This window comes from Antennarius striatus, chromosome 2 (assembly GCF_040054535.1).
Source record: "Antennarius striatus isolate MH-2024 chromosome 2, ASM4005453v1, whole genome shotgun sequence".
NCBI classification, from domain to species: Eukaryota; Metazoa; Chordata; class Actinopteri; order Lophiiformes; family Antennariidae; genus Antennarius; species Antennarius striatus.
The window spans coordinates 12,925,746-12,942,006 of NC_090777.1; the positions used below are offsets into that span (position 1 = coordinate 12,925,746).

At 40.5% G+C, this 16,261-nt stretch overlaps 3 protein-coding genes and 1 long non-coding RNA gene across 5 annotated transcripts; 2 read left to right on the forward strand and 2 right to left on the reverse strand.

Moving 5' to 3' along the window:
• The first annotated feature begins 1,451 nt into the window (after nt 1-1,451).
• On the forward strand, nt 1,452-3,100 carry LOC137609930 (uncharacterized). Its single transcript, XR_011038393.1, has 3 exons — nt 1,452-2,138; nt 2,272-2,469; nt 2,987-3,100. It is a non-coding gene; the product is annotated as an uncharacterized lncRNA (long non-coding RNA).
• Nucleotides 2,564-5,246, reverse strand: tmem82 (transmembrane protein 82). Of its 2 annotated transcripts, none has more exons than XM_068337283.1 (6): nt 5,030-5,246; nt 4,846-4,915; nt 4,474-4,672; nt 3,940-4,351; nt 3,575-3,762; nt 2,564-2,809 (listed from the first exon to the last, which is right to left on the reverse strand). In XM_068337283.1, exons 1-6 carry the CDS (start codon nt 5,118-5,120, stop codon nt 2,702-2,704), a joined length of 1,068 nt encoding a protein of 355 aa, XP_068193384.1. In that variant the 5' UTR covers nt 5,121-5,246; the 3' UTR covers nt 2,564-2,701. The 2 variants fall into 2 exon arrangements, with proteins under 2 accessions (XP_068193384.1, XP_068193376.1); XM_068337275.1 differs by having other exon boundaries at nt 3,940-4,354.
• Nucleotides 5,247-8,787: 3,541 nt separating this feature from the next.
• Nucleotides 8,788-9,858, forward strand: smim1 (small integral membrane protein 1). The gene is made up of 3 exons (XM_068306004.1): nt 8,788-8,808; nt 9,158-9,289; nt 9,653-9,858. Exons 2-3 carry the CDS (start codon nt 9,195-9,197, stop codon nt 9,774-9,776), a joined length of 219 nt encoding a protein of 72 aa, XP_068162105.1. The 5' UTR covers nt 8,788-8,808; nt 9,158-9,194; the 3' UTR covers nt 9,777-9,858.
• A 1,427-nt stretch (nt 9,859-11,285) lies between these two features.
• mad2l2 (mitotic arrest deficient 2 like 2) lies at nt 11,286-16,047 on the reverse strand. The gene is made up of 8 exons (XM_068333314.1): nt 15,741-16,047; nt 15,168-15,286; nt 14,991-15,062; nt 14,734-14,834; nt 14,549-14,643; nt 12,751-12,824; nt 12,518-12,610; nt 11,286-11,882 (listed from the first exon to the last, which is right to left on the reverse strand). Exons 1-8 carry the CDS (start codon nt 15,778-15,780, stop codon nt 11,844-11,846), a joined length of 633 nt encoding a protein of 210 aa, XP_068189415.1. The 5' UTR covers nt 15,781-16,047; the 3' UTR covers nt 11,286-11,843.
• Between the last annotated feature and the right edge of the window lie 214 nt (nt 16,048-16,261).

Genomic DNA, 16,261 nt, shown 5'->3' on the forward strand with positions numbered 1-16,261 from the left:
GTGGCCCAGTCTGAACAGAGCCAGATCACATTTGGACACTTGCTAATGACAGTTTGAACAGTCATCCCTAAAAATCAGATATGGCAGGAAATCTGATATGCCTGCTGTCTGAACGGGGCATCTGTCAAACAAGCCTGAGCCGATGCTGTGTTTAATGTTCGAAGTCTCTCCCTTTTTCTCTCTCATTTTTTTCATCCATATCATGCGTTAATTTAGCATAAATTAAAGAAATTGTGTTATGTTTATCATTTATCGGGTTGCAGATTAGACGTGTGTGCTCTTGTCCAGCTTTCTGGAAACTTGGACGGAATGAATTCACATTAAATCTCTCGTTCTATGTTTAAGATTTCTGTTGTTATTTCATGTATTTTTATTTTGTAGAATTAAGAGAAAATTGAATAAAAGTAAAGTAAAGCACTCACAGACTTGGATATTTATAACAAAGGGCACTGAAGTGTTAATAAGACATTATTTGTCTTTGTCACCCGTCTCTACAATAACAGACCACATATGGTCTTCGGTAATATGAGAAATTCACTGTCTCAATATTGATTTTATCTCGGAGAAATGGAAAAAACCTCGTTTTCTGTCATTAATATATCTCCAAACCCGATGTGTCCATTAAACAAAGGACTGATGTCCAAACATATGAATATATAATATAAAATAAGATTTGCTTTCTATCAGTTCAACTAAAACTGAAATGCCAGAAAGGATGATCCCAAACAGTACGACCGGCAGAAATAGAACGAAAAAGTAAAATTTAAGATAAACTAAATTGCACATTAGTTTATCAAAATGAGGTTGATGACATGTCTGATTCAGCACTAAATCATGTTTTGTCTGCCTTCTTGCAAGATCTGAGGTACTTCACACATAACCACTGCTACTAATGAGCAGCATGATAGCATGGAGGCTGTTAAGTGACAAACTTTGACCAGGTTTGGGCTCTGCAGCTAATCAGTAACAAGGGCCCATGTCCAAAGGTTCATGAGAGCAGTGCTGATAAACCCTGATGACAACTAAATAAACGTTGTGCTGTTTTTTTGTGTGCTAACTGAAGTGTGCCCATGTTAGGTAGTAATTTTATATTCCTTTAAGATTATATTACTTCAAAATTATATGATCAAAAAGTAAACATATACAAAAATAAAAGTAGGTGTACTGTGTTTCTTTCTGTCTCCAGAACACCTCATCCACAATAAAACGCCGGTTCAATTCAAACCCGTTAAACAAATGCCCTGTTACTACTCTACAGCGTTATTCTGCTTTTGTTGCTATATTAAGCGCTCGTAAAAAAATATATAATAATAATAATAATAATAATAAAAATAAATGCGCATGCGTGAAAATGCGGCGACGGGAGACGCTGGAAATGGTTGTGCGCATGCGCGTGGCGTGCCTATCAGATGAGGACAGAAAATTCTGTAAATCTCCAGGGGCGCCTGACAACAACTGCTCAGTCATTTCTAAAGGCGTTTCACCGTGGTGATGGAGAACGTATTCTGTGTTTCTGCTTTATTCGTCCTGATGGGGATGGATTTATCCAATTAAAAGTCCAATAAACCCATGGGAGTACAATTTCCTACATTGGTGGAGCGACTAGACACCTTAATTTACTGAGATTCTCAGCTGGATTATCTCGGGAGCTGGACCGAACTAATCCCACTGTTTGACACGGAATGACGGGACTGATTAAACTAAAACCTGGTGGAATATGTCCGTCAGTCCGCAGCATTTCAATAAAGACACATCGTGTTTGGCGCAATGTCGGCGACAAAAATGCGGATTAAAATTGAAATGCGTTCCTCAATAGAGAGCCTCAAACAAGAGAAGTCAGATTTATTAGAAATGATATACTGTCATGTAAACGCAGAGACAACTCACATCTCGGGGTTATAAATGACTTTATGCAATTATTTACCATTCATTTCGGGTATTTGGGGGAGTTTTCAGTCATTCTTTGTCTTCAGACACCTACATGGAGCGAAAGTCGCCTTCTTTCCTTTGTCTAACGCCATTTTGTGTGACTTTGCAGCTCTAACAGTGTCGTCAGCCATTTTGCCTTTTCTTTAGCGGACGATCTCTGGAGAGACGCGACACGTCAGTGTTTGTATTTTACTCCATTTTAATCAGAGGTAAATATGCAAAAAATTTTCCCAGCCTGTATAATATTCTGCATTTTCTACAGTAAATAAAAACCAGTTTGCTCCCAGTTAAACTCTCTCCACTTTTGTGGGCTCATCAGAATGGTTTGATTCCTCTTAATAGAACCGATGCCATCAGGGATGTGTTTCAAACCCTCATCCATCATCAGCCATGAAAGGGTCCCGGAGCCCCGAGCGTCAGGGGCCCTGCATAGACAATGTGGAACAATAAGCAGATCCAAGAGTCACCAGCGTGTCCCATTATTATTACTATTACCCCTTGTGTGGTTACACAATTTTGGAGCTACACCCACAAATGCGGGTGCATCATTTGAATTATTTGAATTAACAAATAGGTCTCAAATAGGAGACGTCTGGAACCAGTCGGTACATCAGGAATGTGCAGAAGACTGTACTGAAACTTAAAGGACAGATTTATTTATTAAGATTTATTTTGTAAAACATGAGCCATATTGTATTCCTTTGACTTTTTAATGAAAAAATATCACATTATTATTAAAAAAAAAAAGCATAGCTTCAGCAGGACAAACACTTCATGATGCAATTTGACACAAGAGATCCTGTGATCTCTGGTGCTTCTCCTGTGCCTCAAGTCTTTGTTGCTGCTCTCTAGTAACGTAGTCTGTGGAATCCTCTTCATCCTAAATAAAAACAGCAAATACAACTGATTAAGTCCATAACACCAGGCTGATGAGCATAACTAGTAGACAGCCTCTACTGAGTCTGCTTTTGTACCTTTATTCACAATAACAATGCCACTCTGTCTCTCTCGCTTTTCCTTGCCCTGTTTCCATCTTATTTCTTTCTCATCCAACCAGTCAAGACGGATGACTGCCCTCCAGAGTCTGGGTCCTGCCCAGAGTTTCTTCATCAATGAGAGTTTTTCCCCGCCACCATCGCTCATGCTATCTCTGGAGGGTTCTGTTGGTTTTCTGTCTTTTAAAGCGCTTTGAAATGTCTGATGATGTGATTAAACACTATATAAATAAAAAGGTGATTGATTGTCAAAATCAGCAGTACAATATGGAACTGATTTCTTTAGGCAATATATTTTGGTTTGTTCGCATAATAGAACTAACCCACTTTCATTCATTCACATTAATGAAAAAAAAAGCATTTCTTTTTCAAGTGTTGCATTGAAAGTGTGTATGTTTGGAACTCTGACCTACTTCATCAGCTTGAAATGAAAAGCAGCCTCTATATCTTGATTCAGAGAATATTTTTACCTCAATCTGTCACGGGAATCTTCAAACGTCTCACCATGGAATACACGTTTGACAAGTTCAGTCTCATCTGGGGATCCCAGTCTAATGAATTCATTTGATATTCTGCCCCAGTTTGGGGCGTCCGGATGGACACAAAGTGCTTTCAGTCCTTTTTTGCTACATTCTGGGAGACACACTGACCTCTGAGGATGTTGCATCCAGCAGATCCATTGTTGGGATCAGACAGCTGGCCTCACCCAGGAAACACATTAGGATGTGGAACACGTCAGCCCATCGTCCGACAGTCAGCATCAGGACCATCAAACCACCGAGACGTACAACCACAGTTTTCAGTACAGCCTGGCTTCCAGGCAGACGGCGTTGGTCTTCTGGAGAACCAAGAGTGAAATATTGTGCAAACTGTTACCTTCACACATCGATGTGTCTTTACTGCCACACCGTTAAAGGCCGGGGCATGAATAAAAGCCCTGTCTAGATTGATGAGTGTGTAATGAGCATTGCACCCTGATCATTGATTAAAACTTCCCACTTTGCATGTGTCTCACCTTGCATGTACACAATCAGCAGTGTGTAGCAGATGGTCAATGGTGTCCAAAACCTGAGGGCCTCTGTTGCAGAGAGAAAGTGCTCATTGATGACGGATATGGCCGCCACCACAGCCACAAAGAAAGTAATGATCATGGTTCTGCACAACACGGGCAGCAGGCGGTGGCCTGAGGTGAGGAGGCTAATGCATGTGCCGCAGTAGCGCTGGGAGCTGTGCAGTTCATACAGAGCCGTGACATGTTGCAGCAGCAGTGAGGTTTGTCTGGCCAGGAACCAGCTGAGCGCTGCTGCCAGCAGCAGACACAGCCAGCGCTGGAATGCCCCCTCGTGGAGGAAGTGTAAACTGCAGCTCAAGGCGCAGCCCACGCAGAACTGACTCTGAATTAAGAGCTGCTTCAGAAAGTTTCTGCACTGCTGGGGAATAAAGGAGAACAGAACGAGTGGGTAGATCAGTTAACCCAGCAAAACGTAGAAGTAAATCAGACGATTGCAATTGAGTTCAAGTATTATGAAGCATGTATTTGACTTCTTACTGGTCTAGTTGTGACCCATCCAGAGACGGATCGAAGGCAAAACTCTAGTACGACCAAGGCAGCAACACGGGACCCCACGACAGCCAGCACCCCAGTCACCAAGAGAAACCAAAGCATCCCTGGAAGTCCAGATTTAGTTGTCCTTTTGTAACTGTGTGTCCTCTGACCTGATCGATCTTTGTCATTTTTACCTCTCTGGCTGTGGGTTACAAAACACATCTATGTACTTGGAAATAAAAGTCAACTGCAATGATCTTAAATATGAATATTTAGATGGGAATGGTGAAAGCTTAGAATCATGCAAAGTGGTGAGGTTCTACCATTGAAAACACGATTCCTCATACACAGATCTATGAAAAGAGGTTCCCTCACCTGTCCTCTAGGAACAGGTGAACTCGCATCAGGGAGCAGAGCACAGAGATCCCACAGGCACCTACAAGAGCTGCAAGTCATATAACGCTGAGTTTGTAACTAATAGCAGAGTCCATTCCAGTCCAGTTGAAAGAAACAGTCGGTTCAAACACAAATCTGGAATGAAAGAGTACGAGGAGCTCACCTTGAAGTAAACAGTGCAGTGGATTGGTGTCCAGACACAACCAACCTGGTAGAGAGTGTGTCGGAAGAAGTGACATGATAAAAGAAAACATTGTGTTCTGTTTGTCAAGAGAAGACAAGGTAATTTAAATGTCATAGATTTTACAAAAATACTTCAAGGTAAAAAACATAATTAAAATAATCACATATTTTGTAGTTATTTGAGATCTTCTGTGTATCTGAATTGCCTCAACACAGAGCTTTGCTCATGCAGTTTTTGTGTTATGTGTTCCGTACCAAAGGTCATCTGAGGGTAGGTGGAGCGAAGGCCTTCCACAGCCTGAGCCATAACAAGGAAATGGGCTTTTGTATAGTAAATGAGAAATACACTAAAACACTATACATGGTGGAAAAAATAAAATAATAGCAGATGGCAGCCATGCTACAATACAAGCATTGTTCTGATGAGGACTTGTTCATGTAACAGATCTTATGTGGAAAAAATTATATGGCAGGATGTTTCAAAACAGTGTAAAATTCTTTTGTTGCAGAAGGCTGTGTTATCAGGAGGCCCGTTAAAGGGTTCAAATGGTTAAAGGGAAACTTAAAGCATTCACACACAACTGGAAAACTGAAACTTTCTGATCAGAGGTGAAATGAAGTGACCCTCTCTAGTTGTGATACAGGAAGTGACCCAATTTGTGACATAGGGCACTGGCTTCTGATATACAGTATTGGATATCTGATCCCTGATCAGATCTCCTGCCACTGGAGATTGAACATTGATCAGTCGTTCAGATGGACTCGTTTGAGGGTTGACAACCCCAGCAAGATGTGAAAACCTAACCCTAAACCCTAACCATAACCCCTAACCCAAACCCTACCCTAACCCTAACTCCTAGCCCCCTAACCCTAACCTAACCCAACCCTAACCTAACCCTCTAACCCTGACCCTAACCCTAACCCTGACCCTAACCCTAACCCCTGACCCTAACCCTAGCCCCTGACCCTAACTCCTAACCCCCTAACTCTAACCTAACCCTAACCCTAACCTAACCTAACCCTCTAACCCTGACCCTAACCCTAACCCCTGACCCTAACCCTAGCCCCTAACCCTAACCCACACCCTCTAACCCTTAACTCTAACCCTAAACACTAACACTAACCCTAACCCCTGACCCTAACCCTTAACTCTAATCCCCTTAACCCTAACCCTAACCCTCGAACTGTTAAATCTAACCCTAACCCCCAACCCTAACCCTAACCCTCTTACCCTCTAACCCTAACCTAACCCTGACTCTAACCCTAACCCTCTAACCCTAACCCAAACCATAACCCTCTAACCATAACCCCTAACCCTATCCCCCTAACCCTAACACTCTAACCCTAATAAAAAATAAATTAATGATAAAATATGACTATAGTTTATTTTTTATGAAATAATTTTTTGTATGAATTGAGCAAAGTTCAAATGTTAATCACCCCTCCGGTTCAGAACAACCAACGAGTTGATTATGAATCTGACCCTTACTGAGTGAATCCCTTATTTTATTAATACAAATTCCTTTCTTTGAAGTTATTACTTTAATCTTTAACTGCATGTTTCATTTTACCTATTTATTGTATATATTTTAATAACATAGTACTTAACTAAAATACTTATCATTAATATTCAGGTCATATTTCAAATTGTTCTTTTACCAGAAGGGGCCCTAAATGTTATTATAGCACTAATTTGTTGTTTGTTATTATTATTTCAGTTATTCATTTATTTAAATATCTATTAATATATATGTATATAAATACATAAAAACCTTTTTCTTTTTTCTTTCCAGCGGCTTCTTTCCCTAACCTCAAACACCCATCCCCCCTCTTTCCCTAACCCCTAACCCCTGATTTTTCTAAACCTAAAACCCCCCCTTTCCCTAACCTTCTAATCCCCAAACCCTTCCTTTTCTTTCCCCTCACCCCAACCTTTCGGAATTAGATCAGTTATTTTCCCATTTTCAGTGTATCCCCAGGATGGGGTAGAGGTAATATCGGCACCTTCCAACTTGAAGTCAAGGGTTCATACCCCAACTGGACCACATCTCTTTTGAACATGCTTTTAACCATAGCTTACCTCTTATGTGTATCTCCCCACAGCTACCACCAAGAAGCTATGGCTCAGCACTTTAAACACAAGCCTAGCAATCAGGGGGGCAGGTTTCAAGTCCCACTCTCTACGTTCCCCATCACCTCCATCATCCTCCCCAAACATCTGTAGTGTGTTTTTATTGTGGACCTGATTAACTATTATTTTATTCCATTATTTTATTCAGCTCTTTCCTGCTCCGTTTTCTTTTTACAGGAGTGCTTTTTAAATTTTAACATCCATATTATCTCACTTCCCCCAGGTTTTCTTCCCCCTTGCCCTAATTTTAATGGATTTTAATTGATTTGAATCCTTTTAAACTCCTGATTTTATCCATGGCATTTTAAGGTGACTCCACTCCCGGGCCCCATGTGCCAGTGCACTTCGTAGTTCCTTTCAAGAAACTACGTATTTTAATGTACCTAACCCTTAACCCTAACCCCTAACCCTAACCCCTAACCCTAACCCCTGACCTTAACCCTAACCTTCTAACCCTAACCCTAACCCTAATTTCCCTATGGGGATTGTTAAAGGACAATTATTAGATGTTTATAGAACAGAACATTAAGTGTGTCACTGTTAAAGGTGACATAAGCAGAAATGTCAGATGCACACTCTATTCTGGCTTTGTGTATGCATATCTTTGTTACTCAAATCCCAATCTGCAGGATATAATCTGCTCCCTTCTGGACTATGTTCTTTTTATGAGGAACAGTAATGAGGTATCTGTAACGGTTTTGATTAAATAAGTTAGTGCTGAGGTAATAATAAGCAGTGTTGTTGAGTGTTAAGTACTAATAAACCCAGAAAATGTTGCTTTTAAAGTAAATCATTTACTTTATGAGGGATTTAAATGAAATAATTTGAATTTATGAATAGGATAGCCCAGAAGTGTAATAATAGAATGAATGCCATGGATTAATGATGATAAACTTTGATTTCACATAGTTGGGCACATACTGTCACCACGGAAAAACAATAATTCATGTATGTTTGACTTTCCTGATCCATGCTCCATCGCTCTAAATAACGTTGCAGGAATCTGTTCAGTATTTTTCTTTAATCAGGAAAGAAAAAAAATGGAAAAAAGTTCCTTGACCTGTCACTCCATCTATCCCATTATTTAAGGGATCTTTTCTGTTCCATAAACCACCTTTCTAGCTGCTGTAATGAACGTCCACCTGGTCATTCCTGTTTAACTCTCATGAGAACAACTAACCAGATTAACAGACATGGATGAAAACATCATGTTAGTTGAGCTGAAACTGATGTTGCTTTTTTTAGGTGCTGTGATTCCAGCAGAAACAGGTGATGATCTTCACTGCAAACTGAGGAGTCCCATAAAAGAAAACCCTCACAAACACTGTGGTGATGTTGTTCTCAAAATTGAAACATTATTATTTTCATGCAGAGGAGAGAGAATGATAAAAATCTACAAGACCAAGCATTTTTCTTGGCTCTCCTCTCTTCTTTCTTGTTATTTCTTAACTTGACCTTTATCCCCAACGAGTCATATAAAGGTATGAAACTCGAACCCAGGCACGTAATCAGTGGATTTATGGCAGGCTGATGTCATTGAATGTCTGAACTATGGTCTCAGTTGAACATTTAAAGGTGTTGGAAAGCATTTTCCTACACTGGTGGTTGTTGGATTCAGAGCTGAACAGGTGAAGTATAGCCTTAATTATGCTTTTGATGATAATCATCAATTCATTGTGTTTGAGTCTGTTTTTAATCATGTAGTCTGATCATCTGTGTGATGATCCATCTGAGCTTTAAATATCACCTTATGTACAATACACTATATGTGCATTGTTCTGCATTACATGCAATTTACCAAGGTACAAAGTAATGACATTTTAAATGATAGCTTTTATAGTATTTAACAAATGAGGTCCGTGCAGCTTGTACTGTAGACTTTCAGATGATCCTCCATCCTCAGTGTGTGACTAGTGACTAGAGCCAGAGTGTCTAGGCTGAGCAGTGAAGTACATAAGCAGTAATACCTGACTGCAGGTAAACCTCTGACGAGAGCGTGGACTTCCCTGCCTTCATGGACCCCAACAGTGACGGTAATGTGCATTATGATCGCTGGAACGAGGACAACATCAACATGAACGTAGAGGCGTCACAGTCTACCCCCAGGAGGTGAGAGGAAAGACAAGAAGCTGCAAACACAAATGTTTTAGAATCCTGATCGCTGTTTGATAAGGAGAAAATCTATAGTAGTTACAGCATGTATGAGATGAAATACACTGAGAAGTATGCGGATCACACTGGTGGTGTGAGGCTGACGGAGGATGCAGGAAACTGCTATGATGTAATTCCATCCGTCCATCCATCCATCCATCCATCCAGAAGTAGTTTTTTAGAGTATAGTATTTAAATCTCAAATATTCTGAAGCCCATAAAACTGCCAATATTTGCTAATTCTTTAGAAACAAAGTTTCACAAGAAACCAGTCAGTAAACCAGAGTTGTGTGGCTGCTGCTCTTTATCTTCCATTGACAGGATCTATAACAGACTGTGTACTGGCAGCACTGGAATAGCAGTGAAGGCAGCAGGATGTCTGGCTGCACTGGTGTCCATTTACATTATAGGATACGTGACAGGATACTACGTCCACAGATGCTGAAGACAGCAGAGCTGGCGGAGACTTTTTTACACTTGAAAAAAATTGTTAATTGATCATCATTAATCATTTTTTTATATTTAAATAATCCAATATTTGTACACATAAAACACTGACTCCTGATTGAAATTTCTTTCTTTCATTAACCTTGAAAATATTTTGGGTTTTTTTATGTATGAGAGTGAAATTTTTTGTGACGTGTTATGTATTTGAATTATGTGTTGATTAAAATTTTAACCATTCATTAAAAGACTATTAAACTTTACATTATAAGCGAACAAGGATGTTATTGAAGCACACCTGATATCAGGATATGTCTGGATCACATTCTGTGTATAGAATGTGATCAGTACAGTACAGTAGCAGCAGTCCTACTAATCAGTCACCAGGCTTATTTTGGATTCGTATCATCAAAACCCAACGTCTGAGTTAAAACCAACCCTCTGTGGGGTCAGTATCTGGCACTTGACTGTAATCTGTCAACTACAAAAATACCACTAATGAACCCCTGTTCTGGTGCAGTACTGATCCCACGAATGTCAGCGGTGTTTTTAGAGATGTATTGAACAGAACAGACATTTAAAAATGACAAAAAGTGCAAATGTGTAAAAACTAGAATGAATACAAAACATTAACTGCTCATTTAGTTATATTTAGTCCTCTCCAACACGTAAACCATAAACCTCATGATCTCCTATATATTTTTAAAGTGGCATTTCACATATCTCTAGTCTTATTCAGCTGGTGTCTTTTGTGTTTATGTTGATGTGTAAACAAATCTTTGGCACATGAAGTCAAATAACCTTGTGGAAATGTAAATTTTACAGCCATATCAACACAGACAGACCAAACAGTGCAAACAGCATTATCTTCTGCCAAAGTGGAAATGCTTTCTGGCAATAGGACTGATCTGAAAGAAAATATGAATGGACTCATTCTAGCTGCTAAGTACCAACACCTACGATATTATGCTTATTTTGAAGCTGGCAAATAGTGAGAATGAAAATCTGTCAGTGATAGAGCAAGTGAACCAACCTGCTTCAGTCCACTAAAGCAATGGATCACTTTATGTATCAGTAATTAACTATAGAAAGTTAAGAAGCCCATGCGGCTCTAATGTTCTATTATGAACTCCACAGTTACATTAAACTTGTTGACGTCCAATGATTTCTTTAAAAGAACTACAAGGACACGGAGATGTCAGCTTTTGAGACAGTTGGGGGGGTTTATCCCTATGTGGCAACTTAATCTGATATTGGGAAGGTGGGGGAGCATACTCATCTCGATACATCAAGGGGAAGAAAATCATGTTAAATGACAATGTGAGGATGTCCATCCATCTCTGGTACGTGTTGCACACACAGTAGAATATCTCTAACTTTAAATAACAACTAGAACCAAAGCAGTCAGAGACTGCAACATCCCACGACACCCTGAATTCAAAAATTTTTCCTGACCTACATCACCGCTTTGAAGCGTGACGTAATAACACAGAGGCTTCATGTTGTTCTTTAATAAAAGGATTTATTACATTTAAACTTACAAATGTACATAAAAAACACCACGATCCCTTTTATTTCATAGGAACCTATGCGTTCACACTGGATTAGTGACCAGCAACAAGTGCAGAACAACCATAGATCTGTGGAACATTAGAACGGGTGAAGAGCTGAGCTTCTAACACAGTAACTGATGACACCTCCCTTTGGAGGAGAAAAAAGAAACTCTGGGGAACAAAACAATTTCCCTACAAGGAGAAACAGAGTAGACTGTACACATCCACGCTGATATCCCTATCACTATATTGAGCTAATCAATGTCCCCAAAATTTTTTATTGTCATGGTGGAACAAGTTCACCTGGGTTATCATGCAGAACTGATGATAAGCACTGACTTGTAAGCAGTTTATCGACAACCACGTTCATGCAGTATCTGTGTGCACAGATCTGCTGAGAGGCAGGCAGACAACTAGCCAAAGAACAATTGATTCACTCTCAACTGAAGATCAGCACAACCCTTCCACTCCTTGCTGCATACTTGGCTTATGATTTGACACGTCACTGGATGGAGCTACATTTTCTGGGCTCTCTCTTCCACATAGAGCTGCATCTATTAAAGAGAGAAGAGATCAAGTACAGATTAACATGAATTACAGATACTAAACAAGATGTATACAGTGTGCCGTCTTTCCTCACGGTTAATGTGTTCCAGGAACCAAACACGACTGGCGAACTCCGCGACAGGGCGACAAACTATTTATCTTATTATTTACGGTAATTTAAACATTCATGAACCCTCCCCATACTGATATTAAAACACCTTCTATCTGTATTACCTTTTCCCACATTCTTATAGACTGTTTAAAGCCCTTTCGTGTCTCACGGAAGACTGAGATTCACAGAACATAGCGCACTTCCGGATGGTATCACGTGTCTGCCTTCCAAAAATCCACGGTGAGTACAAAAGTTTAAATTTGACCTTGACCTAGTCTTTTCAAGGTCAAGGTCATCATCTCATTTTCATCCCCTTTGCCGCCCAAGTAATGTGCTTTTTCTTTCGCCTTTGTATCTGTAACGGTTGTGAAGATATTTGGTGTATGGACGACCAGACGGACGAACACACAAACACTGACGATTACAATACATCACTGCTTCGCGGAATGTAACAAAAAGGAATTAGGGCCTTGTTGTCTATAATCTGAGTTTTGACAGATAAACTGAACAGTTACTGGCGTGTTAGCTCACTTTAACTATATCCGATGTCATCGTCTTCAGTGGGATGAGCCGAGGCTCCTGCATGTGGACCTCCTGCTCATCAGCAACGATCCACGGGAAATCCTGAAGAGGAAAACAAAAATGTCACAACACACATACTGTATGTCATTGATGTCGAAGCTCCATACACAGGTTGTTCCATTAGTAGTAGTTAGGATGAGATCAGGGGTTAGTTGGCAGGTTTGTGTGGCTTCAGATCTAACCTTGATGACCTGGACCTTCTCCATGTTGCGTGTAGCAGCATCTCTGGTATGCACCAGGACTGTAAAGGAACACCCTGTGGAAAAAGACAGCAGGCCACATCAAGATCAAAGTTTTTATCTAGAAAATAACTTTATAAACAAACTGCTTGAAAAGGGCTGTTTCAGATACTTGTGCAGGACCCAAGTGAGCCCGTTCCATTGAAATGGAACACAAATAGTGAGCACTCATCTCAGCCAACACCATGTTATCTAACCAGGTCAAAACATAAGCCTGCCAAAATGCCCATTATCACCAAATGTTGTACAATGTACCCGGAACAAGGCACACAGTAACTACAATGACTAACTGCCTCATGCCAAAAAACCTCTTAGCATTGGGAGTCACGTTCATTATCAGCACATCATGAGAGCACTACGATGGTCCTCAAGATAAGAACATGCGACTTACAAACATTCGTAGGTACAAAAAACTGCGCGCCCAATATCTGACAACCGCAATTCCCCTTTCTGCCGCAACCCCTGCCGAGCAGAACCGCTGCGTACGCGCATCTCCGACAATCAATTCCTCTGTGTCAAGCTTCGTACCTAGGATACTAAACCGTTAACATAGCTCTAACCACTGGCTCTTAACCTGCACAAAGAAGCATTCCAAAGACGTTTTTTTATCGCTCATTTTGCTAGCTTTGGAGTTTCAGTTTATCGGTAATGTATTGTGTAACCGGCTAGAGAGGCTCCTTTAACACATGATGATTCAAGCGTCCTGCGTCAAGATTGACACACAGACAGATGTGGCAATCTGGTAACATTGTTCAGAATCAGAAATAATGTAAGTTCTGTATTCTTTCTGTGTGGCCAGAACCAATTGGCCTCCAAACCGGTACTGGGTGGCAACCCAGGGGTTGGAGTCTAAAGGTAAATTACATTACGGTGCTACAGTATTTTGTTTCATTTATGTGTTGTTTTTTTGTCGTGTAATTGTTTCTGGCAAGTCTTAGTCATAGTACTTTCTTATTTAGATTAGTAATGTCATTTAAATGACCTCAAATGGCGCTTACAGATTGAAATTTAATAAATAAAGGCCTCCAAACAATTCAGCTTATGAACAACTTCTCTGAACCAATTGAGTTCATATATGGAGGATGACCGGTAGACAGCACTCAGAGAGCACAGACCTAACCTAGGAAGTTCCATCTCTATATGAACTCTTTGCACCAGGAAACAATAGTCATACAAATGTGACACCTAACATCTGTATCATTACGATATGTTATTTCCATCCATCTTCTGAACTGCTTTATCTGCTGTTGTGGGTTGCGGGGAGCTGGAGCCCATGCCAGCTGGCTTAGGGCATGAGGTGGGGGAAACTCCGGGCACAATGCCAGTGTATCACAAAGACAAACACCCACACACACTAACACCTACGGTCAATTTAGAACGGCCAATTAACTGAAGCGCATGTTTTTGGAGGTTGGAGGAAGCCGGAGAATCCAGACACAAGACTGAATTCTGTTTGAATCAGAGCCATAAAGTCATGCTGTTGTTTCTCTTTTAGCATTGTAGGCATTCAGTAAGAATCCTGTAGAATCCTAAAAATCACATCCAAAAAAAAACATTACCTCCTTGGTGGAGGCAAACAAACCTCACATTTTCCTATTTTCAAAGTAAAAGGTGATTAATAAGGGATTTCTTTTGTCTTGTCACCTGGAACATGACTAGATTTTAAATCCATAAATTTGGGAATATGGTTGGGTAAGGCTGTCACAAACGTCTCTTTTTAGTAACAAATTACTGGTGTTACCTGGTGGGTTATTATTTAAAACAGCATCACACACACTGATCTTCAAGATAAATGCCCTCAGCAGCTGCTCCACATGTGACAATAATGTGTCTGAGCTGAAACAAGAAGATGGACAATCAGAGAAAGAAATCACCAGGAAAACTTCAAAAAATGATCAAGAATCAGGAGGAGATGAAAGGAAATACCTGATAGACAGCAGAGTAGGCTGGGAGAGCTCAAACACAAATCTTTCTACTGGGTGATGCTCTTTATCCATAATGACCACAACAACCTTCTCTGCATCATTCTGGGAGGGAAATGAAAGATTTAAGCAGTGTGTGTGTGTGTGTGTGTGTGTGTGTGTGTGTGTGTGTGTGTGTGTGTGTGTGTGTGTGTGTGTGTGTGTGTGTCTTTGTGATGATATATGATCCTTAATGTAAGTCAGCATCAGTTTGTGTCTTACCTTCTCAATGAGTGGCTTTACACAATGAAGCGTATCTTGGATATACTGATTCAGCTCTGGGTGACATGACATCTGTAAGTCAACAAAAAAAAAACAGCAGACAAGCATTATAAGTACAAACAAACAGGTCTATCTAAACAACGATCATGTGGTAAACAAACACAAGGTCACACATACCTGCACAGGTACGTTATATTTCTTTCTCTTCTGAAATATTCCAGAGGGATAAACTTCACGGACATAAAGAATTAGATGAATTGCAACCTCCAGGAATTCACATAAGACGTCAGCAACCACTGGAACAAACATCCAGGACAACAGGAGCGTTTGTGTGTTGCATTTGTTCACGTATCAATTCAGCAATCCATTCTGCATGAACACTCCTTCCTTTGGTGCCTATCTGTAATCATTACTAATATAGTTATTACTAACGTGATTATTACCAATTGTTACAGTAGTGACACACGAAAATCGTATCAATCGCGACCACATTAACATTGATGGGCTCTTCAGTAATCGATTGTAGTGTGTTGCAGGTTTGTGATCAATCGGGCGTCCGCTCCAGCGGACACGTGGAGCCGCTGCAGCGGCTCTGGGGTGAAGGCAGGACGGTTTCCAGGCGAACACCTGGTCCGTAACGCTCCGAAGCTCCCGGTAAAGATCACGATGGACTCTCCACGAATCAGGGACTGAGAACCGCAACCAGAGGACGAGTGTTTGACCGGTTCCTGTTTGTTTTTGCTGTCTTACCTTGTCCGAAATTGAGGTCCTGTCTGGTTAAAGTTGTCATTTTTTTCTTTTCCGAAAACGACACGAAACAACAAGCTAACCCTCTAGCCGCCGGTCATTAGCGGTGCCGCCGTCTGTCAAGCGGCCATTATTGTGTCTAGAATTGTTTTATGGCGGAGTGGCATTAATATATCAACCATGTGAACTTAATAAGTCTATTTCTATAAGTATTTGTGACGACTATATACACAATAATCACACGTACAAATTAAAAACTGATCAGTTTAACGGAGATAAGTCAACGCATCCTGGCGCACGATATTGACGTCATTTGTTTTTCCAAGCTGCCTACTGTCCACGAGTGATGACGTACGGATCGTTCTCTTGGAACGTTTAGGATCCTGTGTATTATTACTGTATATCCCGCTTCAAAGCGGTGATGTATTGTCATTGTCATTGTTCGTACGTCCGTCCGGTCGTTTGTCCACCAATTTTTTTCGCAACCAACTGCAAATAGAAAGATGAAACAAAAAGCACATTAC

Excerpts from the sequence above, each read along its gene's own strand:
- tmem82 (XM_068337275.1), bottom strand. The coding sequence starts at position 5,120 with ATGTTTTCTTTTATCATGTCACTTCTTCCGACACACTCTCTACCAGGT. Across the intron at positions 4,916-5,029 it reads ACTGCACTGTTTACTTCAAG|CTCTTGTAGGTGCCTGTGGG; the intron begins GTGAGCTCCTCG and ends TATGACTTGCAG. Across the intron at positions 2,810-3,574 it reads TGGATGCAACATCCTCAGAG|GATGAAGAGGATTCCACAGA; the intron begins GTCAGTGTGTCT and ends GTTTTTATTTAG.
- smim1 (XM_068306004.1), top strand. The coding sequence starts at position 9,195 with ATGGACCCCAACAGTGACGGTAATGTGCATTATGATCGCTGGAACGAG. Across the intron at positions 9,290-9,652 it reads TCACAGTCTACCCCCAGGAG|GATCTATAACAGACTGTGTA; the intron begins GTGAGAGGAAAG and ends TTCCATTGACAG.
- mad2l2 (XM_068333314.1), bottom strand. The coding sequence starts at position 15,780 with ATGACAACTTTAACCAGACAGGACCTCAATTTCGGACAAG. Across the intron at positions 14,644-14,733 it reads CCTACTCTGCTGTCTATCAG|CTCAGACACATTATTGTCAC; the intron begins GTATTTCCTTTC and ends TTCTTGTTTCAG. Across the intron at positions 12,825-14,548 it reads TTTAAATAATAACCCACCAG|GGTGTTCCTTTACAGTCCTG; the intron begins GTAACACCAGTA and ends CTTTTTCCACAG.